This window comes from Manis javanica, chromosome 1 (genome assembly GCF_040802235.1).
Source record: "Manis javanica isolate MJ-LG chromosome 1, MJ_LKY, whole genome shotgun sequence".
Taxonomy (NCBI): Eukaryota; Metazoa; Chordata; class Mammalia; order Pholidota; family Manidae; genus Manis; species Manis javanica.
In genome coordinates, this window is record NC_133156.1 from 57,664,348 (window position 1) to 57,682,057 (window position 17,710).

General features: G+C 42.4%; 1 protein-coding gene and 1 long non-coding RNA gene across 5 annotated transcripts in view; one reads left to right on the forward strand and one right to left on the reverse strand.

Moving 5' to 3' along the window:
• Positions 1–2,030, reverse strand: part of LOC140848787 (uncharacterized) — a 31,625-nt gene extending 29,595 nt beyond the window's left edge. The window contains exon 1 of the long non-coding RNA XR_012129918.1: positions 1,925–2,030. This is a non-coding gene — a long non-coding RNA (uncharacterized lncRNA). The remainder of the gene's footprint in view (positions 1–1,924) is intronic.
• EPB41L4A (erythrocyte membrane protein band 4.1 like 4A) overlaps positions 1–17,710 on the forward strand; it is a 268,086-nt gene that overhangs the window by 102,221 nt on the left and 148,155 nt on the right. For all 4 annotated transcript variants that reach the window (XM_073232978.1, XM_073232972.1, XM_036995150.2 and 1 more), the window contains exon 3: positions 16,180–16,284. In XM_073232978.1, coding sequence (XP_073089079.1) covers positions 16,180–16,284 — 105 coding nt within the window. The remainder of the gene's footprint in view (positions 1–16,179; positions 16,285–17,710) is intronic.

The window sequence follows — 17,710 nt, forward strand, 5'->3', positions numbered from 1 at the left end:
TTCAGATGCTCAAGATTTGTTTCTTTTGCTGTAATTTGAAATATTACAATGAAGATGAGTTGAGCAGAGGAAAACATAAAAAATACAAGTTTAGGAAAGTCGGGAAGTGATTTGTGGTAGATTGTCTATTGACAGATACCAATGATTCTTCCAGTCACTCCTTATATATTCATGTCATTCATTTTACCAAGAGATAGATTGAATCCATTTCTCTCTCCTTCCCATCCGGGCTGACCCTATAACTTGCTTGGACCAACTGGGTGTAGCAACAGTGATGCTGTGCCAGATCTGGACTTCAGGAACTTGGCAGCTTCTGTTTTGCTCTCTCAGAGCCCTTGGTCACTATGTAAAGTCAGACTGTGCTGCTGGAGGGAGACCCTAGATTATGAGACAAGAGAGGGAGAGAGGCCCAGGCAGCCTCCAACCATACTAGTCACCCAGGTGAGGCGTCAGTACATGAATGAAGTTATCCTGGGTTCTCGCGCCCAAGTGAAACTTTCTAGCCAACACCTATGAAGCAGACAGTAGCTGTCCCTTCTGAGTCCTGCCCAAATGCAGAATCGTGAGTAAATTGCTCTTAATTTAAGCCACTAAGTTTTGAGGTGATTTGTTATAGCAATAGATAGCTGAAACATTAGATGAAAGTTTGAGAAAAGTGTATCAAGTTGAATGAACTCACTTTGTATGAAAAATATACACAGCACCTTGAAAAACGAACACTTTTACTTAAAAAAAAAAAGACTAAATGAGAGTTTTATTTTCCTTTCCTCACCTAAAAAGTGAAGTTAACTCATAGTCAAAAGCCATCAGATAGTGGTTAGCACCACTTGGTCTGAGAAGCAGTTACCATTGGTGCCTGAGGAATCTCTGTCTCCTCCGTGCTCCTATTTTTACCTTATTCTAATGGGCCTGAGCTAAAAAGTGTAGTGTAATTTATGTTTTCCCAGAGAACTTGGAATCCATTATGTTAAAAACACCAAATAAAAATACAGTAAATTTTTAGAGGCATAACATTAAAGAATGTTTTGAAGGGTTCATTTCCCCTTTGTGAAGGAGTAAGTTGTTTGTCTCAAATGTAATAGTTATCATTCTGTGCATCTGGTAAAAACCTGCCTTTCTGGTTTGTAATGTCATGTTAATCTGCAAAGGTGTTATTACTCTTGAAGAATTCTTGGTTCTGATTGAAAGTCTGGTTGATGGTATTTTCAAATAAACTTGCTCTATTTGGGAGTCTTTCTCAAGATTATAAACTTCTGGTAGCTCTGTTCTTCCCAGAATGTTGCTGGTATGTCAGTAATGAAAGTAATCCATCTCTATTTGCTGAGATTTAAGTGGCATATAATTCACAATCCAGAAATATGTCACAGGCATTTACTCTCTTTTGAAAAGTAAATTAATATCTTGTAACATTTAAATGAAATTTTTCCAAATGGAGTTAGGAAAAGTCAGATGCTTGCTTTCTTTATTTTCGTAACTATTTCATACCCAATTTCTCTTGTTTTTCTGATGATAGAAAATGAAATTCCTGTCAGATTTATTTTATTGTATATAGAAAACTGTCTATCTCTATGTATGTTCTATATGTAAATTTAACATAAGGCCTGAAGGGTCCCCACCAGTAAGATGGCAAACTTCCGGCTTCTCTTCGGGGTCCTCAGTTCCTGCCGGCGCCACCTGAAGCCCAATCACCTCTCGCCCCCCTCCCAATCCCAGCACCTAGCCAACAGCCACCAGCCCCGTAGAAGTGACACCTCAATCAATTCATGCCCCCTCCTATATAACTCAGCACCTTTCCCTAATAAAGCGGAACTCTCTGGTGAATTGCTGCTATGTGTTGCTCCTTTCCTTTCATTGGTGTCGAAACCCGGGAGACGGGACACCCCAACTGGGCCCCGTCTTCCCTCTGACACCAGCAGCAGCTTACCCTCGTCCTCTTTTTCCGGTGCTGGCTCATCACACTCACCACTCCTCTCTGGCCTTTAGGTAAGTTTTCCCCCTGGAGTGGGCCACTCTTCCCCGAGCTATCGCAGTGCCATTGACCGTGATCATCCGCAAGGCCCTGACGCTCGGGGATGAGGAGGGAACGCTCCCCGCCTCAGGCCTTCACGGCTGCGGCGGACCCTCAGGCCCCTCCTCCAAAAGCCATAAATCCCCGCCTCAAGCCTTTACGGCTGGGGCGGATGCTCAGGCCCCTCCTCCGACAGTCATAAATCCCTGCCTCAGGCCTTCACAGCTGCGGCTGACTCTCAGGCACCCCCCCGCCAACAGCCATAAACGAGGTGACTCCTTTGTGGATGAGAATGCTCCCCTTTCCCCCCCCTCCTCCTTCTGTTCCGTCCGCCGAAAACGCCTAGCGCTAGGTACCTCGAGACTCCGGCACTCTGCCTTCGTAGGGAAGTCTGGGTGACGACCCACACTTCCTAAGAAATTCCGACTCGTATACGAGTTTCCGCAGACCACCAAGGATCATCGGGGACGCCCTTTGTCTCCTTGCGGTCTGCCTCCAGTCCGAGGATCTCCGTTCGTCTTCCCCTGTTTGTCTCCTTCTCTGTCCTTTAGCCATGGGAGCCTCCTCATCCCTCCCTGAAAGTTCACCTCTTGAATGCCTGCTTAAGCATCTGGCTACCCTCTCCCTGATGCCTGATATAAAACCAAAACTTCTCCATAAATATTGCTCCCAAGATTGTCCGACATACCCCCTAGACAATAACAACCAATGGCCCACAGGGGGAACTCTTGATCCTAACATTACTCGCGATCTTTTTAACTACTGCCAGCGCCTGAAAAAATGGAAGGAGATTCCCTATATCGAAGCTTTCCACCTCCTCCTCCCCCTGCCCCCTCCCAAGTTCTCCTAGCCTGCAAGCCGCTGCCCCCGCAGAAGCCTCCTGTTCACTCCCTTCCCCTTCTTCTCCTACAACAGCCCTTCTCCCTTCCTCCCCCACCATCTCCTCCCCCATCTCACCTCCCCGCAGATTAAGCCTGAGCCTTTCAGCCCCCCCTTTAACTAGGTCCCAAGGGCCTCCTCCGTCTTTGCCCTCATCAACCTGTTTCTCCCCTGTTAGGGACCGCCTTTGTCTTCTCACATGTTTGTAGAGAGAATGGGAAAGCACCTTCCCCCATGTCTGAATGCAGCATGGGAAAGCACAAGCTAGAGAACAACCGGTGCAGTCCTTAGAAGTTATCTGTCCACAAAACATATCTTGCCAAGACTCCTCACTCTGAAAATAGGGAGACCTTGAAGATGTGTAGAAACACCGCCCCTGCTTCTAGCTATGCCCTTCCCCCACTTGCCGATGTGGCAGGAATAGAAAACAACGCATTCCATAAGCAATTAACTGGAGCCCTGCTGTAGCTCAGTAGAGCATGGGACTCTTAACCTCAGAGTCATGAGTTCAAGCCCAACTAAAGCAGCAGAGGCAAGCAGCTGGGCTGCTAGCTGGCGACATGTGGGTCCGATTCTATCTTTCTTTATTTTCTTTGCCCCCCTTCTGCACTTCAGGACCTGCTCGACTAGGCACGGCTAGACCGCGTCACTCCCCCACAGACTGAGCCAGAACCCTTCAGTCCCCCTCAGACTCAGTCCCGAGAGCCTCCCAAAATTATCACCCCCCCTCCAGGAGGTAGCAGGATCCGAAGGCATCGTGCGCGTTCACGTCCCTTTCTCCTTAAGAGATTTAGCCTAACTAGAGAAACGCCTAAGTTCCTTTTCCACTGATCCCATGACATACAGGGAGTTTCAATAGACCCTCCAGTCTTACAGCCTCACACATCATGACATTTTCATGCTCCTGGCCAATACTCTCCTCCCTGAAGAGCGTAGACGAGTTTAGGACTTCGCCCAAATGCAGGCTACCGAAACCCACAGGACTGACCCCACCTATCCCCCTGGCCCCACTGCTGTCCCCGAACAAGTCCCACACTGAAATTATAACACCGCCATGAGTCTCTGCTCTCGAAATATTTTTGCCTCCTGCTTAATAGCAGGTCTGAAAAAGGCAGCTCGTAAAGTAGTCAGTTTTCAAAAGCTCCAAGACATAATTCAAAAGAGAGATGAAACCCCCTCTGAGTTCTTAGACAGACTCACTCAAGCCCTATTACAGTATACCAGCCTAGACCCAGAAACACATAAAGGAAGACATGTCCTTATGACATACTTCCTAGCTCAAAGCTACCCCGACATTAAAGCTAAACTCAAAAAGTTAGAACAGGGCCCCGCTACCCCACAGGCTGAGATCCTAACAGTAGCCTTTAAAGTCTTCCATAACCGGAAGGAGGAGAAAGAACGCGGTAAACAAAAGGCTGATCAGGCCAATTTCCAGATGTTGGCCCAGCTGATAAAACCACAACCTGGGCGCCCCTCTACAGACAAGCCCCCCCCAAGAGCTTGTTTCAAGTGTGGAAAAGAGGGACATTAGTCAAGGGCATGCCCCTCCCCCAGATCTCCTACCACCCCATGCCCCAGATGCCACAAAAAGGGCCACTGGGAGTCTGATTGCCCAACCACCCGAAGGGGAGGCTGGACGAACAACCCCCATCCTAAGCCCGCCGTAGTGGGGCTGGCAGAAGAAGACTGACGGGGCCCGGAGGCTTCTCGCCCGACCATTTCCATCACCAAACAGGAGCCCAGGGTTACTTTAACAGTAGACGGTCGCCCCATCTCCTTCCTCCTAGATACAGGAGCCACCTTCTCAGTCTTGTGAGAATACCGGGGCCCTACCACGCCAGCCATTACTCCTATAGTCAGAGTAGGAGGTAAACAGATTTTCCTATTAAACCCCCCACCCACCCTTTTATGCACAATCCTAGACAGTCCCATACCTTTCTCCCACTCCTTCCTGGTTATGCCCCAGTGTCCCATCCCTTCACTAAGACGAGACAACCTTTCCCTCCTCCACGTTTCCATAACTATATCCACTCCCACAGCCCCCAGTACTCCCATTCTGATGGCCCTCATTGCCGACAACCCCCCTCTACCCAATGAAAGCTCCGGTTCTGCCCTCATACACCCTGTAAATCCCGAAGTTTGGGACATTACAAGCCCCTCCGTGGCCCTATGTCCCCCTGCCTCTATCAAATTACGTGACCCCTCTCAGTATATCTGTCAGGCCCAATACCCCCTAACCACTTCAGCCCTCATAGGCCTCCAACCCATCATTCAAGATCTCTTAAACATAAATTACCTCAGACCCACTCACTCCCCATTTAATACCCCCATATTAGCTGTTAAAAAAACCAACGGATCTTTCCGCCTTGTCCAAGACCTTCACCTCATCAACATGGCCGTTGTCCCTATCCATCCCTTAGTTCCAAATCCATACAGCCTTTTATCGCAGATCCCTGCCTCAGCATCCCACTTCTCAGTCCTAGATCTCAAAGACCCATTTTTTATCCCTCTAGACCCCTGCTCCCATGATTTTTTCATCTTCACCTGGATGGACCCATACACAAGACATTCTAAACAACTCACTTGGACAGTTTTGCCACAAAGCTTCCAAGATAGTCCCCATATTTTTAGACAGGTCCTAGCTCAGGACCTCAAACAGTTTCATCATGATCACTCCAAGTCCACCTTATAATACACAGACAATCTTCTACTCTGCAGTCTCTCGTGGGAACAGTCTCAACTTGACACTGCCTCCCTACTTAACCTTCTAGCTTCCAGAAGTTACTGAGTATCCCCCGTCAAAGCTCAAATCTCTTCCCCTTCTGTCACTTACCTCAGATTCCTTCTATCTCAACAAAGAAAGTCCATTACCTTAGACAGAAAATAGCTCCTCTCTGACCTGCCCATTCCCAAAACCAAGACAGAAATCCTTTCCTTTCTAAGCCTAGCTAGATATTTTAGAGCATAGATCCCTAACTTCTCCCTGCTCCCTGTTGGCAAGACCCCTATACGACCTCAGCAAGAGCCCCCCTAAAAAACCATTATCCTCCTCACCCCGACACTCCTTCATTAAGCTCCGTCAAGCCCTTGTAGAAGCCCCAGCTCTCCATCTTCCTGATTTGTCGAAGCCCTTCTCATTATACATTCATGAGAGGTCCAGTCAAGCTCTAGGAGTCCTAAGCCAATATTATGGCCCATCCTTTGCCCCAGTAGCTTATCTCTCCAAGCAATTAGACCCCACAGTTCAGGGATGGGCCCCCTGCCTACGAGCATTAGCCACTAGACAGCTCTTGCAGAAAGAAGCTCATAAACTGACATTCAGGGCGCCCCTTACCATTCTTTCCCCACATCACCTAAAAAATCTCTTAACCTACAAAAGTTTACAGACTCTCCCTCCCTCCAGACTCCTGACCTTACTGTCCTCTTTCCTCCAAAATCCCATTCACCCCCTTTGCCATCCATACCCGAATCATGACTTTTTCCTCCTTTACTGCTCTCTTGCTTTTTTCCTCATTCTTATTGTCTTCCCTGCCACCCCAGCCTCCTTTGTATGGCTATTCAAAGTCAGAGAGACTTACACACAGCATCAAACAAAAGTTACTGCCCTCATTGCCACACCAGACTTCCCTCTGAAAAGCTGCTCTGAGCCTTTATACCTCCACTTTCCTCCCTCCACCGAAGTGTTCACTAGCAGCTACCCTTATTCTCCCTACCTCTGCTTCCTCTATGACCAAAAACAAGCCTATTGCAGGCGATGGCCAGATACCTACAGGAGATGTCCCTACTAGTCTTGCACAATTCACTACATAGGTAACTTCCAGTACCCACAGTATTACTCCTCCAACCGTTTCATGAAATATCCCAACGGCTCATTCTCCTTATCAATCCCAGATCCCTGGGACTCTCGATGGGCTGCCAGAGTCACAGCCTCAGTTTACTACGGGGGGTCCTCAACCCTCCACAGTACCCTTCATATCTCTCGAAAGTATGTTCCCTCTCATTCCCATATCTCTCAAGTTGCATCAGATAGCAGACATTCCGAAAAAGTCATTATCCAAACTCTTGATAGTGCCTCTTCATCTTCTTATCCCCACCCCTCTTCCCATTTCTCCTACTCTTCATTACAGCTCATTCAGGACACCACCATCTTTCTCAACCACACCCTTAACACAGACAATTGTTTCTTGTGTGCATCACTACAGCGCCCACTGCTGGCCGCCGTGCCCCTTAATATTTCCAACTACTCCTTCCATGCAGAAAGACAACCCCTCTGCCCCTTGGCAGACATACCCCTATGGGAACCAGAATACACAGATAATCTCACCATCCACCAGTGTGTAAGCCCAACTCCACCCCCCTCCAGCGCACTTCACTGCCTCTCTATCTACACCCCTACCTCCGGCTCTAAGACTTTTACTCAACCGGGACACTTCTTTTAGTGTAATGGCAGTCTTTTCAACTCACTGCCTCTCAACTCCGATACACCCTGCATTCTCGTCACCCTAATCCCACAGTTAACACTTTACAGCATGGCAGAATTCCTTGAGCTCCAACCTCCCTTGCCCTCGCACACAAAAAGAGCTGCTTTCCTTCCCATCATGGTCAGTAGCTCTTTGATCACCTCAGCCATTGGGGCAGGGTTTTCGGGAGAAGCCTTGGGTCACTCTCTATAGGCAGTTAGAGATCTCAACGCCAAACTTGAGGGAGCCCTGACATCCACTGCCGATTCTCTAGCCTCTCTCCAAAGACAGGTCACTTCGCTAGCTAAAGTCACCCTTCAAAACCGGCAGGCCCTAGATCTGCTTACAGCCGAGAAGGGCGGCACCTGCGTCTTCCTCTGGGAAGAGTGCTGCTATTACATCAACGAATCTGGCATTGTAGAAACTGACATTACCAAACTCACCGACCTTGCCTCCAGTCTCCACTCTGCTTCCAATTCCAACCCATTCTCGTCAACACTAACAAACCCCCTCCTCACCTGGCTCTGGCCCATTGCAGGCCCCATAATAATCATTCTTCTTGCCTGTCTCTTCTTACCCTGTATAATAAAGTTCATCAAATCCCAAGTCGGAAAAATCTCTAATCAAGCTTTCAACCAGCTTTTACTCAGGAACTACCAGCTTCTGGCCACAGAAGATCCCTCACCCTAACGTGACCTCCTCACCACATGCTGAGATGGACCCCTCTCTCCACTGGAAACTGTTCCTGGAAACAATAGCCGCAGACGCCTGGCTCCTGACACCCATATCCTCTTGGCCAACCTATGGTTACAGGGAACCTTCATTAATTTCCAAACCTGAAGAAGTCCACATCTACTCATCCTTACTGCGGGGAGTCCTATCAACCCTTTCCTCCCAATCCTCAAGCCCTCACTCCCTTCTCTGCCCCTGTTCAGCAGGAAGCAGCCAGAGAGAAAACAACGTCCACAAACCCATAGAGGAGAAAGGGGGGAATGAAGGGTCCCCACCAGTAAGATGGCAAACTTCCGGCTTCTCTTCGGGGTCCTCAGTTCCCGCCGGCGCCACCTGAAGCCCAATCACCTCTCGCCCCCCTCCCAATCCCAGCACCTAGCCAACAGACACCAGCCCCGTAGAAGTGACACCTCAATCAATTCATGCCCCCTCCTATATAACTCAGCACCTTTCCCTAATAAAGCGGAACTCTCCGGTGAATTGCTGCTATGTGTCGCTCCTTTCCTTTCAAGGCCCTTTTATTTTTTGCTGTCTTGTAAATTTCAAATATACTACTTAAATTATCTTTAAGTTAGTTAAATTATATAACTAGGTGTTTTTAGCTCAGGCCCATTGGGAGAGGGTAAAATAGGAGCATGGAGGAGACAGAGATTCCTCAGGCACCAACAGTAATTGCTTCTCAGACCAAGTGGTGTTAACCACCATCTGATGGCTTTTGACTAAGAGTTAATTTCACTCTCTAGGTGAGGAACTTCACACTAGGTGAGTTAGTTACAATTATATAATACTGAAACAAATGTATGTTTTTTAAAGTATATTTTTTTATTGAGGTGTAGTTGATATATAATGTTATATTGGTTTCAAGTATACAACATGGGAATTGAACAGTTACACATATTATTAAATCCTCAACCCCACTGGTGCAGTTACTGTCAACACAGAAAGATGTTTCAGAAAAACTGACTGTATTCTCCTGCTGTGCTTCCATCCCTGTGACCAGCTTACATTATGACTAAGATTTTTGTGCCTCTTTATTCCCCTCACACACCTTACCCAGCCACCCCACCCCTCCCCTATGGTAACCACCAGTCCCTTCTCGTTGTCTGTGAGTCTACTGCTGACTTCTTCATTTTGTTTTGTCTTTAGGTTCCACAAATAAGTGAAATCATCTGGTATTTGTCTTTCTCTGCCTGGCTTATTTCACTTAGCATAATACTCTCTATGTCCATCCATGTTGTTGCAAATGGCAGGATTTCTTTTTTATGGCTGAACAATATTCCAGATGTGTATATGTGCCACATCTTCTTTATCCATTTGTCTGTTGATGGACACTTTGGTTGCTTCCATATCTCGGCTCTTGTAAATAATGCAGCAATAAACACAAGGGTGTATTAATTAAAAGTAAACTGTATAGCTTTTACTCACCTGTTACACTAAAGTCAGGATAAATGAATCCATCTTTCTTTGCTTTCATAGTCTGATTGGCCAAGAAAATGCAAATCTTCATAACAGACAGGAATAAAGGTTTAATTCATAGGCCACCACATTTCCAGTATTGTTCCCTTCTCTTCCTTGTTTGTTACACTTAGAACTAATTCAAAGAACTTGTAGGGAGTTCTTACTATGTATATATAGTCTTTTACTTAGGTCTGCATGGAAAGGAAGTAGTGTGTGATACTCAGTGCCTGCTTTCAAAATGTCTAAATATTAATAGAAAAGTTAAGAAGTATAAAATGGCTTTAATAAAGGCAGAATAGTGTAAGTCTTAGAGACAGGCAAAAATAGAACACTTTGGAAGTTCAATGGAGGCAGAGGCTCTAATGAGGTTGAGGGGATAAGGACAAGCTTTTTGGAGAAGATGACATTTGGACTGGGTCTGGAAGGATAAGTGGACTTTGGATGACGATTGAGCAGGGCAGATACTCTAGTAAGGAGAGCAAGATAGGCAAGCCGAGGCCCAGTGAGACCTTCTGAATTCTTTTCCTCATAGTTGTGTTGTTACTCAACTCATTCTCTCAAAAGTCTCATTAGTGGAGGTCCATTATATGTCTAAGACAATATTTTAATTTACTTTTCTTTCTGAATGTCTTTGGGCATGTTGCTAAGTGCAGTGGTTGCAGTTATGTCTTATTTTGATAAATTATTATCTTTTGTTAATAAATTTCTCATTCTGGTAATAATTTCTTTTAGAAATGGTCAGAAAAAACTGGAATGGTGCTAAACACAATCACATCCATGTCTTTCCTTTGCCACATACTGGAAGAAGTAAAATTTAAGAAACAAGTTTCCCTGAAAATGAAACTAACCATCTGACTTAGAAGTGAAGCTGTGTGTCTGTGTTTTAAGGACTGGGTGCATGCAGCCTCCACGTGGTATGGAACAGCTTGTAATAATTAGGTTACCTGCTCAAAGGGGTCAGGAAGAATTCAGATTAAAAAGTCTTAAAGTAACTTTTTTTAGAGAGTAATGGGGAGTGTGAACTCTATCTTTAATCATGGTCAACAAATTAACAGCTCAACACCCTAGTCCACCTATCTTGCCTCTGTGCATTTTCCTTATTTGATATGTCATAGTGCATGAACCAAATCCACAAAACAACTACCTCCATCAGCAAAAAACGATAATGAGTCTCTACTTTGTGTACTTCCTCTTTTTAAAAAATTTTTATGCAGGTAAAACATAATGAGCAAATGTATAAAAAAGCTTCTGATAAAAACCAAGTGCATTCTTGTCTCACTTTCTAGAAGTTTCTTGGTCACTTGATAGCTCCAAGAATTCTCTAAGTCTGAAATAGGCCAATCAACTGCTTCTTCCATCCAAGTTCTTTGTATTATATTTTGGTGTTTCTTGTTCTCCTCCAGCATTCATTAGCATATATTTTCCATTTCCATTAGAGATTAATCATTTGCTGGCATGTAATAGGTACTCAATAAATAGTTGAATAAAGTCATATGTCTCTTTCATAGTATCTTTGATGGTACAGCCTTGTCCTTTTCTAGTAATAAATCCTGAAACCAGCCTGTTCCTTGCCCAGTGTACTTTAAGTTTTTACTTTGGCTCTCATGTCAGTTCTCTATCAGTTCTTAATTTCTTTACTCAAGGATGATTTCTTCCAAATCTGAAGACTTTCAACTTACTGCAAAATATAGCCCACAAACAATCTCTCTGAAGAGCCCACAGGAAGAATGAAATTATCCATAACTGTGAGAGCAGGAGGCACAACAATGGAGTATGATTGGGGGAAGTGGTGATTGGAAGGGGTCAGTGGGCAGGAGTGGCAGACACGGGAGCCGGTAATGTGCACTCCCACCCCCAGTAGCTAGCTTACTGCTGCCATTGATACTTTCTGAGTCTTGTATTACAGTGTGACGTGTAAGAAGTTACGAGGTTTTCATGTCCATATTGCTTGAACTAGTGACAGAAATAAGGTATTTCTGTGGTTTACCTGGCTCTGTTCAAGCTGCATGTGTAGACATACACATAACATACAGAAAGTTCTAGAAGGAACCATGAGACATCATGTTTTTCTTTAGGTCTGGATTCATTGCATAACATTGCAAGCTTTCCTTGTGGTTTCTCTGTAGAGGATAACAAATAAGCTAAAGGATGATATTTATGAAATATTTTCATTAGATTTTATATCACTGCAAAAGTGTTACAGAGGATTTATAGACCATGTTCTGGTATTTTTGGAATGGCAGCTTTGGAAAACAGGGAGTTCCTGTGTGCATGAAGCTTTGGCAATTTCTATATAGTTTCCAAACTAGTAGCCTGGTTTTCCAAGCTTGCTTTTATGTATATTTTTCATGAACAGAGTATTTTTTATGCTTTATAAACTATATGTGAAAAAGCTAACATTTCTTGTGGAAATAAGAGGCATAAAATGTTTTTCATTAAGATAGTCTTGACTTATATATACTTAAAAAAAATCTGCCCCATTTCATTGCTATAATTTCAAGCATAATTCATTCATCTTTTGTTTATGAAGCACTTGTTTACCTGCTTGGGGTAGCAAATGTAGATGGAGTTGTGTGGTTCTATTTGCTCTGGTTATACCATCTATTCCTGTCTGGATAAGGAAATAGACCCAGAGAAGAGGTTAGATCAAGGTGGAATACTAGGTTTATGTATCAACCTTCAAGAAATATTTTGAAATAACAGGAAAGATATGTGTGCATTTTCCACAGCAGCCTGGAAAATAAGAAAGGATGATCTTAGTCAGCTATAAATAATTTAAAAAAATTTTTTGATACAAAAGGCAAATGTGAATCAATTGAAGGTGCAAACTGGAGCCCAAACATGGGCAGAACTGGGGAAGGAGGTAGTGATGGATTAAGGATTGCTCCAAGCCTGGTGGTTGTGAATATATTGGGATTTGGGAGGAGACCTGAGCAACCATCAGGACAGTGATTGTAGAGACTGAAAGATACCCCACATCTTTCCAGGAAATTCCTTTCATGGTTGCATAATCAGAGTCAACTATTATTTATTGTTTGAACCAAGTACTCAGCCTGTTGCACTTAGATTCTGAGGATAAACTGTTTGTATTTATGATATTCTTCATCTACTGTTGGACTCAATTTCCTGTATCCTTAGGATTCTCTCTGGACACTGACATGGCTCTCGGGCCTAAACATAGATATTCACTGCTCCCACGGGGGAAGGCAGGGGAGGCTGGTGGAGTGCCTGGCTGCTCCTGTTTAGCACCTCAAGAATCCTGGGAAACCTGGCTCAGGAATCAGTCACATTCCTCCTTGTCCCAGTTGATTCCACCGTGGATGCCTCCATTGCTGGCTACTCTATGATTGGAGCCATCTCCATGAATGGGTTTTCATTTCTTTGTCTGTCTTTGCATCACTTGCTAAGAAGTTAGAGCCCTTGGTTGAAACCATGCCATGTGCTGTAACCCAGCTGCAGGTGTTAGAGTCTGGCTCCTGCCTCCACCAAGGCTCACACGGTAGGGTTCTCTCCAAACAGGGAGGGAGTTTGATATTATAAACCCAGAACAATAGGAAATTCACTATTAAGAATATTTTACATTAGAAACTCTTTTACTGTAATGCATAGATGAAAGGAGAAAAATCATGTAATCTCAAATTCCCATAAAGAAGTTGATAAAATTATCACCCATTATTAAATAAAAATGTAAATAAAGTAAACAAAAGGAAAAAGAAAAAAACAATAATAAAAGGAAACTTCTCTTTGATAAAGTATATACACAAGGGCTGTAAAGCAGCCAGTATACTTAGTGATAAAATTTTAGAAATGATTGTATTAAAGTCAGGGTGAATGTTCTCACAACTACCAGGAATTCTTCTAGTGGGGTCTCAGCCAATGCAGTAAGGAAAAGAAGGAAATATGGAGGAGGCATTTGAAAAGGAAGAATTAGAACACTTCCTGTTTGTAGAAAATGTAGTGATCTGAAATGACTCCATAGACAAAATCTTTTCACTAATATGATTGTAGCAAGATGGCTGGGAAATAGACCAATGTAGGAAAATCAGTTGATTTCTAATACATTAGCTGTAGCCAATCAGAAAATACAGTGTAATAATAATAAAACTACAAAATAGCTAAGAATAAGACTGGATTAGCTTTTCTATTAGTGCATGACAAATTACTACAGACAAGTGGCTTAAATATACCCTATTTTATTATCTTGCCATTCTGTAGGTCAGAAATCCAGGATGGCCTGGCTGGGCTCTCTGCTCAGGCTCACACAGCTGAAATCGAGGTGTTGGTCAGTTGGGCTCTTATCTGAAGGCTCTGGGGGCAGAATCTTCTTCCAAACTCTTTCAGGTTGTTAGCAAAATCCAGGTCTTGTGGGTGTAGGACTGAGGTTCCCAATTCCTTACTGACTGTCAGCTAGGGCCCACTCTCAGCATCTTGAGGCTGCTAGCATTGCTTTCTCAGATGGCCCCCCCACCATCTTTCAAGTGGCAACGACCTGTGGAGTTGTTTTCATGCTTTGAATATCTTTTACTTTCCTTCTGCCTTTCTCTTTTTCTGGACAAGTACCTTGCTTGGAAGGGCCCAATTAATTAGGTCAGATTCACTCCAATCTCCCTATTAAGATCAACTATGGCATATAATACAGTCACAGGAATGATAGTTTCTCTTATTCATTGGTCCAGGGATTAGAGCAGAACTTTTGGTGGGTGGGGAGCATTGTGTAAACTCTGCCTGCCACAAAGCCCAAGCAGAATTTTATATGACCTATATGGAAGAAAAGTACATTTTTTTAATAAAGTTGTTTATTAAGTTGGCAAGCTGGTTTTCAGTAGGGAAAATTGCTTAAGAATTTGCAAAGACAATTTTGAGAAAGGATAATGGATATCAAAAAATTATGTTTAACTGAGTACTCATTGAAATCTTAACGGATTGGTCCAGGAATAATTCATGGGATAGAAGAAGGGTTAATTTAGTAGATGATAAAGTTACTTTTTAAAATCTTACTTTAAGAGGGAAATGATGGCCTTTTGGGTAAGTGGTGGTACAGTTCTCTATCTACTTGCAAAGTTAGGCTCTTATCCCAAGCACAGAAATAATTTCTAGTGGAGTGAAGAGACAAATATGCTAAGTAAAATTGTACAAGTATTAGAAGTATTAGGAGAATTTGCTCATAAACTTTGGGTTAGAGAATACCTAACTAGGAAATACAATTGATTAGTTAGCATGTGATAGAACACTTTTATTAGTATAGGAAAATGCAAATTAAAGCAATAATTCCCTCCCCTCTTTTTTTGCCCAATTAGATTGGAAAAATTTTGTTCAACCCAAATGTTGGCAAGGGTGTGTAACAATGTGCTGTCATTGGATGAACTATAATGGTTCTTTTGGCAGTGCCTATGGTAATGTTCAGAATGCATATCCTCTAAATGAGTAGTTTCATTTCCAGACTTTACTCTAGCTAAGATGTAGGTACAGGAGCTGAAACAAGCACCTGCAGGATATAGCTTTGTTATTATAGCAGAAATGCCCCACAACCTAAAGATTCATCATGGAAGGGCTTTTTGTTTATAAATCATCTAATAGATTTTGAAAACAGGGCCTATTAAGTTTAAGCAAGGTAATTTAGAAGAAAACAGAATGCCTCTGGGATTTGTAACAAGAGCTATCTTCTCCCAGTGTGTGCTTTTATCACCTTTTATGACCCATTTTATAATATGTTTAATCAAAACATTTCCCTCCCATTACAAATCAATTTTCTAAAGCAGTACAATCTTAAGCAGCATATATGAGTAAGTAGGAAGAGTAATTCTTTGAGGAAAAATACAGTCCTACCGTGTTGTGCCTGCCCATGACAGGGTACAAGAAAGAAAGGTCTCTGTCTCTTTGTCTACTGTTGAAATGGATTATCTTCAAGATTAATGTAGCATGTGGAGTAGTGCTTGCTGATTAAGTGTTTATCTTATATGTGTGAATAATTGGTACTAATAGATTGGATAAGCATCTTAATTGAAAGAATCTGTGTATGTAGTGGGAGGAGGGGAGAAGAGAGATTAGATTTTTAGATAGGTGTCAGCATTTCCAAAGCAGCCAAGGGAAATATTTTCTTTATGTCTGTGCTTATGTGAAAGATAAAGTAAAATATCTTCACAAGGGCTTTTCAGAACATTAACTTTGGCAGCTTTAATCTATGGGTTTATTAGTTGATGATTGAAAATAAAAGCTTTGGCTATTATTTTAGTTTTATATATCTTATGTACTAGTTGTGAAAGTAACTGTAGGTGAAAATTGCTTTTTAAAGTGAAAGAATTGGGGGATTTTTGATGGGATTAGTAGATGCTCTTCATATAAAAGATGATCTTTGTTAAAATACTTTTATCCTGAAGATAATTTACAATCCCATAAGTAGCCTCTATTAACTTAAAACCCGCTATAATTTAAAAATGTTTTCCAGAACAAGCTCTTTAATACAGTTTAGCTAAAATCCATTTTTTTTGTAATTGAGGCAAAACTCAAAGCAGGGACCATCGGCTAATAAAACCGCTCCTGTTGTGAGTGAAGCTGATAAATGATGAGAAACTGTGGCTGCTTCCCACTGAGAAAGACAAGCTACCTTGTTAAATAAAATAAAACTGTGAATTATTTTTGCAGAAGTCAACGAAAGGTTCTGTTGTCCTTGACCACGTATTCCGTCACATAAATCTTGTGGAGATAGATTATTTTGGACTGCGTTTCTGTGACAGAAGCCATCAGACAGTGAGTACAATGACTTCATATTAAACTTTTCTGGTTATAAATTTCACTCTATCTCTGGCATTTCCTGTTGTGGTTTTAGGTGGTTAGGCTCTTTAACTAAAAATGATTTTAAAAACCATGAACATGTTTTCTCTTGCTGATTTATTTGCCTTTTTTCCCTCTTTGGCCAAAAGTCTGTAAAGGTGCAGGATTCACAATCATGTGTGAATATCCTCTTTGCAGATGGCTTATGTGGCTTACCTGGTGGACATTTTTCCTACCATATAACAGAGTACTTTCCATTTGTGTTATTAGGACAGCTGACTAAGCCATTTGATGTGTTAGGGGGCAAGTGGCTATTCTCTTGAAGTGACAGGTGTTAATTGCCTTTTAAGAAAGTAATGGTTAAAGAGAAGAAATGCATATGTTGTAAAAAAAGGTACCTATCTAACTTACAGAAGTTGGATGAGCAATTATATAAAGTAAGAATAGAGGTTTTTATTCATGAGCTTTTTGGAAAAACAGTAATGAAAGCAACCAAGCTTTTGGTGTCTAAAATCCATTGTTCCCAAGGTTTTGACTCAGAACGTCTTCCTGACTGGTTGGATGGTTACTCAGAAACTCACCGCATTGATTAGTACAAATTCTATGTGATTGTAAGGCTGAAAAACTGTTTCTTTGATGAACAACAGTAAGACTTTGGAGGTAATGATTTTGAGACATAAAAAGACATTCATTAGTGACTTTGATTTGGTCTAACAAAGATCTTAACCTCAGATAGCCACAATGTTATATGTAAAATGCTTATACACTTAACTTAAAAATACCCTATTTGACTTCTATTTTTCATGTTGTTCAACTCCTGTTGAAATAAGTATTTCTCCCTCTTCCTTCATTAGTACTCCCAGCCTCCACTGGGCCATCTGGGGTCTGTTCAGTGAGAGACATAATTGAGTAGAATTTTTCTGCCTTGGCCCCAGGAATGTGCTAGAAGGAAGAGAGGCAGGCAAATGGAATGTTACTATTGATGGTTATAGTTTGTGATTTTTCTTGAATTAGTTCCATAATCTGTTCTGTTTCAAAGGCAGATTTTACAAAGTAGAAATAAAAAATTGGGTGTGTTGGTTAGCTTTCCATAGAAAGGAATAGCTTCTAAAGGCAAATGGTCATTAATGCACACTTCAAAGAAAGGCAAATGGACATCGTTAGAAGTTCTCTGAATTCTATCCTGTACAGTCCATAAGTCAATATAGCAGAACTATAAATCTATACTGAAAGATTAACTAGGAGGCTATAAAAGAGATCTTGTATTACGTTCATATTTCTGAAATAACATTTTTCCTAGCAGAGAAAAATACAGTTTCCTAATCTTATCTTGTAGTCAGACTTTACCTGGAAAGATGGACTGTTTGCTAAAATTACATAGACCTTATCTGCCTTTTTTTTT